The sequence below is a fragment of the Primulina eburnea genome, chromosome 11 (genome assembly GCF_022965805.1).
Source record: "Primulina eburnea isolate SZY01 chromosome 11, ASM2296580v1, whole genome shotgun sequence".
NCBI classification, from domain to species: domain Eukaryota; kingdom Viridiplantae; phylum Streptophyta; class Magnoliopsida; order Lamiales; family Gesneriaceae; genus Primulina; species Primulina eburnea.
Genome location: NC_133111.1, coordinates 25420039 through 25427771, shown reverse-complemented (window position 1 = coordinate 25427771; position 7733 = coordinate 25420039). Strand labels below are relative to the sequence as shown.

Sequence of the window (7733 nt, the reverse complement as noted above, 5' to 3'; positions counted from 1 at the left end):
CATCTTGCTTTGCTCTGATTTTTTCAAATGATAAGGCAAGCTTTTGATACTCACTGACCATGTCATGAAGAGTTGATATGAGTTCTTCTCTTGTAAAATCAGTTGAACTAAAATCAAATACCTGCTGATAGTTTGATTGATCTTCTATGTTATCAGCCATCAGACATTTTACTTCTTCTTCATCCTCACTAGAACTGTAAGAACTTTCTGGTTCTGACTCTTCGCTGTCAGTTTCTGCCCATTTGGCTTTGCTATCTTCAGCTAGGAGTACTTCATGTTTCTTTCTGTAAGGCTTGTTGTCGTCCTTAGATCTCTTCTTATGCTCATACACTTTCTTCTTTCTTTCAGTTGAGACTTGATTGTCCTTTTTCGGCTTGAGACAGTTAGCAATAAAGTGACCAGATTTGCCACAATTGTAACATACATTAGACTCTTCTCTAGAGTTGTTTGTTTGATAATTCTTCTGAAAATTTCCTTGATTTTTCCTCATGAATCTTCCAAATTTCTTAATGAATAGTGACATAGCATCATTGCTCAGTTGATCAGCATCTTTCTCAACTGAACCAGTTGGTTCACTTCTAACAGCAGTCAAGGCAGTAGTTGCTGCTGGGGTAGAAGGTTCCCCTTCTCGAGTTTGAAGTTCAAACTCATATGCTTTCAGGTCAGCAAATAAATCATGAAATTCAACTTTGTTCAGATCTTTTGATTCCCTCATTGCCATAGTTTTGACATCCCATTCTTTGGGAAGTCCTCTGATTACTTTCAGCGCTACTTCTTTATTTGTATACACTTTTCCAAGTGCATTCAGTTCGTTGATGATACAGCTGGTTCTTTCATCATATTCGTGCATTGTTTCTCCAATCTTCATTCTGATGTTGTCGAACTTCTGCACAGCAACTGAAAGTTTGTTTTCCTTGGTTTGTTCATTGCCTTCGCAAAGTTGAATTAACTTCTCCCAAATTTCTTTAGCGGTTTTGCACATTTTGATTTTACTGAACGTTACTTTGTCCAGTGTCTTATACAATATGTCTTTTGCAACATTGTCTAGATTTGCCTTTCTCTTGTCCTCAGTAGTCCACTCATCTCTGGGTTTTTCAATTCGGTGAGGTGCCCCTTCAGTAATAGCAACAGCTGTGTTTGCTTTCAAAATCTTCATGGGTCCGTCGGTTATAACGTACCACATGTCATCGTCTTGTGCAGCTAGATGAGCCTGCATTCTTATTTTCCAATCATCGAAATCTTCTCTGGAGAACATAGGAATCTTATTGAATGAGGACATAGTGATCAGATTGAGTATAGATAGTCTTTGATAGGATATGCCTTACTCTGATACCACTTGATAGGATCGGTTATTGACTAAGGAGTGTTTAGAAGGGGGGGTTGAATAAACACTTATATGAATATAAAAGTTCTTTTAAAAAGATAGTTCGGTTTTATTACAAACTGAACAAAATATCCCGTCGGTCAATAACAATCAGTTAAACTGAATAAGTAGTTGCGGAAAATAAACTGATTGAAAGATAGAATATCTAACTGAAAATGAAAGGCTGCAGTAAAGACAACACAATATGTTTCTGGATGTTCGGAGATTTGAATAACTCCTACGTCACCCCTTCTATCTCAAGGATAGGATATTCACTAAAAGACTTTGATCGAGTACAACACTTGTACAGACCCACTTCAGTTAGGACTTATCTATTGCCTAAACTGAAACTCTTAGTATAATACAATGATCTCTGTAAGTAACTGAACTTTAGCACTTGTTGAATTATCAATATTACAGAGTGCTAGTTTGCTCAACTTGTAGCCTTGATTGCTACGAATAAGTCTAATAAGAGTGAGATGAGATTTTGACAGAGTAATAGCAAGTTTGAAATTGATAGATCGTTCTTGTTCTTCAACTGCTCTTTTGTCATATTTATAGACTTGTCTTTCAACGGTAACTTTGAATTTATGTATCCGTTGATTGCTTCTTCAATATTCCTTTGGGCAATGTTCTCTTCATTGATTGTGATACGGCGTCTTAAACGCAATAGCCGAAACACATTGTTCTATGTTGTAGTGATCGAGGTGCGACTTTCCATTTTCAGTTGCTGATATGATCTTTCCCGAGGTATCTTCAGTTGAGAGATTTTAATATTTTCGGCTGACTTTTTAACTGATCAGTTCTCAACTGATCAGTTTGTGTTAACTGATTTCAGTTGATAAGTCCAGCTGCCGAATCAGCTGCCGAATTTGCTTTCGCGTATTAGACGATTTAATCAATTGATTTATGTTTTTGTCAAACTACAGAATTTAGTTTCCAACATGTTATGATAGTACAACAAACCTAATCTATTGCTACTCACGTACCAATCGTTCATGACAATTACGGATCACTGAATTCATGGTTAGCATTAGAAAATCATACATCAAATTAAATTCTCAGATTAATTGACGTATAACATTCATATAATTAAATCATAAATCAACGAATACTTGGGCAAACAAGATTAATAAATTAATGTGTACAAACCTCACAGTGATAAAATTAAAATAGTAGACTATCCCTTGAATCAGACTAGAAAATTAGCCAAACGTAGTTTGATCTACAATATCCATAAAAAGTAAAGAAGAAAACATAAAGAAAATGCAAACTATTTTGTTTGGGAGAATTCTGGAGATCTTGCGCTTTTCTACGTAAGTGTGTTGGAATTGGTTGGAGAGAGTTCTACCAAATTGATTGGTGAAATCTCCTATGCGGCGGCTGTCTTCTCTTTGAGTAGTAGATTTGTTTGAGTCTAAATTTTTGCTAAAAGCCCACTAACTCTAATTAACCTAATTCTTAAAATATAATATAATAGATAATATTTTATCTATATTTTCTCCCTTTGTAATTTTTGGCAGCTGAAATATCATCACAACGCGTGGCCACGCCTTATTCCCGGACCTCTTCTGGTTTGGCCATTTTCTTTCAAACTCTAACTTGGAAACTTCAAATGTGATGGTCATCACCATTTTCACTCAAATTTGCTCTAAGACCGAGAAAGTTCCTCCTACAATAAAATTACACAAAAAATGTGTCAATTAAACATATCGGAGGTTAAAATCATGGGAAATATGAAAATAAAATATTAATTATTACGAGCCTATCAAAATCTCCCACACCTAAACGATGCTTGTCCTCAAGCATAAAATAGATCAACTGATTATCTCAATTTTTCGTCCTCCTTCCGCTTCCTCTACTTATCCAAAACATTTTTCATGCAACAAGACATTTTAATTTCAGAGCATCTCACAAAATAACATCATGAACAATCACTACAATCAGAATGTGTAGAAATTAAAATGCATGAGATTTAACAACTCCTCACAAGATTCGCTCATTATTGTCTAGGGTATATATATCAACAAACTCTCATATCAAATGCACTGAAAACTTTTTATCATAGGCTTACAAATATATCACATCCTTCCACTAAATGAATGAATAAAAATACACAAACAAGAAGGGCTATAAATGGGTTGTAACGTGGCTAGGGGTAAGGTAGGATAAAAGGAAACAATGAACTATGGAATTGGAGAAACCAATGCAACTTTTCTCACAAAAAAAAATGTATCCAAAAACTCTTATATCTCATTATAACAATCAAGAGCATTTTTTTGTTTTTTTTTTCGGCTCTTTTTTTTTCCTTCCTCACTTCGTCTACTCCTCTTCTTTCTCTTTCTTTTTTTTTTTTTTTGATTTTTTTGTTTTGTTTTGTTTTTTTGTAGACGGTGACTTTAAGGATTCGAGATTGACTAAATCTCAACAATTCACACTATTTTGGATTGAGTGATGCTATTTGTGAAAAGTTTATATGATTCTCCAATTCAAGGTTCAAAACGGGGGATAACCAACAAAAAGGATTTATCACGGCTTGTAATGTGGTTATTTTTATTCAAAGAAAACGGTTGAGGCTCAAACTTTGTTCACTAGGGGTCTATGAATCAGGGTAGGCTCAAAGAACGGCTCAGATGATGTGAAAGACAATGGTTTAAACCTAATGCCCTTATCATTTTGTCTATACACCTAATTCACCACAAAGTGTCGACAAAGACATGCATAATAATGCAAATTCTAGAAAAATTAACAATGCAATGACAACACACATCAAAGAAAATGGAGCATGATATCATGATTGCTCATAGGATCAAAGCTCACCAAAGAAAAAAATATAGCACTTGTGTTAAATCTCACACACTTGTTCTCTCTAACTATCATCAAGTGCAACTTATTCATAATGCAAACGTGAGAATGCAAAATCATTTGCACACAAAGAAAACATCATCATTTTTTTATTTTTCTTTTTGCATCGGAGGCAATCAGGATTCAGAAGAAAGAGATAACAAATGAACTAGGTGCTTGGAATTAACAACGCCACTATAATTTTTAAATTTTTTTTTAAAACCCAAAATACAGAAAAATTAAATCAAAATACTAAAGATCAAATAAAATAAAAAAATCAAAAATCTCAGAGTCAAGTCAAACTTCTCACAATCAAATCAAAACTCCCACACCTAAACTTGACATTGTCCTCAATGACAAAAAATAGATGCTCAACTAAAACGATAAAATAGTAGGAAAAGTTAGAGAACTCCCCTGAGAAATGTTGAGCATTGTAAAGAAACCTCATCTACTGCTGCGGTGGGGGAAACAGCGGTTCAATGATAGAAGCTGCTGAAAGAAGATGAAAAAAATGTAGGTTAATTTTTTTTAATTAAAAAATGCGAAAAAAAAATATGTTCCCAGCAGTAGAGGTATTTGAACAAGGCGTGGTCACGCCTTGTACGAAAACCTCTACTAGAACGAAAATTTTTAATTTGAAATTATTTTTTTTTTTAATCAGTAGAGGTGTTTAAACAAAACACGCCTTGTGCGAAGACCTCTGCTGTAAAATTTTTATTTTTTTAAAAAAAAATAACAGTAGATGTTTTTCAACAAGGCGTGCCCACGCCTTGTGCCAAGACCTCTACTAGAACAAAAGAAAAAAATAACAAGAACTAAAATTTGGGTTGCCTCCCAAAAGCGTAATTTTTTTAAGTCTTTATGCTCGACATTTATTCTTTCTTGTTGCTCATGGTGGTTCATAAATGGTCACTTTGTCCACTTTATTCTGCTTGAATATTTTCATAGCACATTTCAGCAAATGCTTGTCTTCTTTGAATTTCTTGAAAATCTCTATCCCTTGGATATTTCCTCCTTTTTTATGAGTACATGCTTGGGTCGATTTGGAGGAAGTTTTTGCGCAATTTTAGATATATGCGAATTAGAGAGAGAAAATATAGTATTAGAATTTTCAACATGTCTTTCAATAATCTCCTCTAAATCATTCTTATTTACAAATTTTGAATTTTCTTGTGACAAGTGTTAGCGATATATAGAGTATTAATAGTGCTTTCACGAAGAGGATATTTCATGGTATCATAAATATTAAACTTTTCAATCTCACCATCAAATTCCATAGTAATGGTACCACTATTAACATTTATGATAGATTTTGAAGTTTTCAAAAATAGTCTTCCTAGCAAAATTTGACTGTTTAAATCATCATTTTCCATGTCAAGCACATAAAAGTGAGCAGGAAAAACCAAATTTGCAACTTTCACAAGAACAACTTCAATTACACCTCTAGGATAAACAGTGGACCTATCAGCCAATTGAATCACAATGCCGGTTTCAGTCAGAGGTCCAAGTTCCAAATAATTATAAACAGAATCAGGCATGACATTGATAGAAGCACCTAAATCCAACATAGCCTTTTCATGTCTAATATCGCCAATAGTACAAGGGATAGAAAACATACCTGGATCACTGCATTTGATAGGAATAGTTTTTTGAATAACAGCAGAAACATGTTCTCCTATCTTTTCCCTTTTACACCCCTTCAACTTATGTCTCTTTTTTGTAGTACACAACTCTTTTAAAATTTTAGCATAACGAGGTACTGGCTTAATAGCGTCTAATGAAGGAATATTTACCTCACCTCTACAAAGAGTGTCATTCAACTCCTTAATACTTTCACATTTCCTGTTCAATGCAAGAGGGAATGGGGGAATAGGTTTATACTCAAATAGAGGAGAAAACTTATCTTTCGGAGCATCATCTTGACTGATTATTTTATCCTCAACCTTTATCTCATTCTCTTCCTTTTGCTTGATTGATGCTTGTACCCCAATTTCTTGAACATCCAATTCTTTACAATTTCTCAAAGTAATTGCACTCACATTCTCTCTTGGATTCACCACTGTCTGAGAAGGCATATTACCTAAATTTTTTGCTTCCAACTTGTGAATTGAGGTCGCCAACTGTCCCACTTGAGTGCTAAAATTCTGAATGCTAGCCCTCGTTTCCTGTTGAAATTTTTGAGTGTTCTCAGCTAAGGCCTTCACAATTTCATCTAGGGACATAACTGAGTTAGAGGCTTGCGCAGGTGATGGATATTTGTGAAAATTTTGTTGTGGATATCCTTGTTGACCTCCTTGATTCCTGTAGCTGAAATTTGGGTGATCTTTCCATCCTGGATTGTAGCTATTAGAATACGGATCATACCGGTGTTGAGGCTGTCCAGGAAATCCACCGATTGCATTAACCTGCTGCATTGGATCTTCCTGTAATGTAGGGTACGTGTCCGTCGAATGTCCAACCATCGCACATGTGTCACAAGCTTTGGCCTGTTGTACCTGCCCTACAACCAACTTTTCCAAAAGAGATGTCAAAGAATCTAACTTTTGATCGATAGGAGTAACACTTACCTCATTGACTTGTCGTGGAGGGATATCTTGTCTAGTTCCAAACTGTTGTGCATTGGCGGCCATGTTGGAGATTAGAGCTCGTGCCTCTTGAGGTGTTTTGTTTACCAATGCACCTCCACTTGCAGCATCAATCATGTTTCCTATCAAAAAGTGAGAGACCCTCGTAGAAATATTGGACTAGGAGCTGTTCCGGAATCTGATGTTGAGGGCAACTGGCACATAACTGCTTAAATCTCTCCCAATATTCATATAATGTCTCTCCTTGTAACAGTCTAATCCCACAAATGTCCTTCCTGATGTTGGCTGCTCGCGAAGCTGGGAAGAACTTCTCCAAAAATTGTTGTTTCATATTATCCCAAGTCGTTATCGTCCTAGAGGGCAAGTAATAAAGCCAATCTTTAGCCTTGTCAGCTAAAGAGAATGGAAAAACTCGCAGTGAAATTTGTTCCTCTGTGATCCCTTGCGGTTTCATGGCTGTGCAAACAATATGAAACTCTTTCAGATGTTTATGGGGATCTTCACCTGCAAGACCATGAAAAGTAGGCAATAAATGAATCAATATAGATTTTAATTCAAAAGTAGCATCAGGAGTTCCCTGGTTTTCTTCCCTGAGTAGTACCTTACGCTGGGGGGCCGATGAGGAACTCCGAGCCCTGGGTAATATTCCTTCCTCTTTTCCGCTTTTGATACCCGGGCCTTCCGACAGTGCCGACAACCCTCCTCCCGAGTACACTACTTTCTTCCGGGATCAGGTTAGAAATGGCCTCCGCTTTCCTGTCCACCCGTTCTATATTGCGGTTGCCAAGTTTTTCCGCGTACCAATTAACCAACTTCACCACAACTCCTTTAGAATTATGGCCTCGGCATATGTCCTTTTCATAATGAACAATCTTCTCATCACACCCCTTATCCTTCATTATTACTTCTCTTGCCGGCTTGGGGATAATGCCTTTTCCCTA

At 36.0% G+C, this 7733-nt stretch overlaps 1 protein-coding gene and 1 non-coding gene across 2 annotated transcripts; one reads left to right on the top strand and one right to left on the bottom strand.

Annotated features, from left to right (window-relative positions):
- Positions 1–5358: 5358 nt before the first annotated feature.
- Positions 5359–6909, bottom strand: LOC140805476 (uncharacterized). Its single transcript, XM_073161747.1, has one exon. It carries the CDS (start codon positions 6907–6909, stop codon positions 5359–5361), a length of 1551 nt encoding a protein of 516 aa, XP_073017848.1.
- Positions 6910–6968: 59 nt separating this feature from the next.
- LOC140806462 (small nucleolar RNA R71) lies at positions 6969–7075 on the top strand. The gene has a single exon (XR_012112535.1). It is a non-coding gene; the product is annotated as a small nucleolar RNA R71 (small nucleolar RNA).
- The last annotated feature ends 658 nt before the right edge of the window (positions 7076–7733 follow it).

Excerpts from the sequence above, each read along its gene's own strand:
- LOC140805476 (XM_073161747.1), bottom strand. The coding sequence starts at position 6,909 with ATGATTGATGCTGCAAGTGGAGGTGCATTGGTAAACAAAACACCTCAA.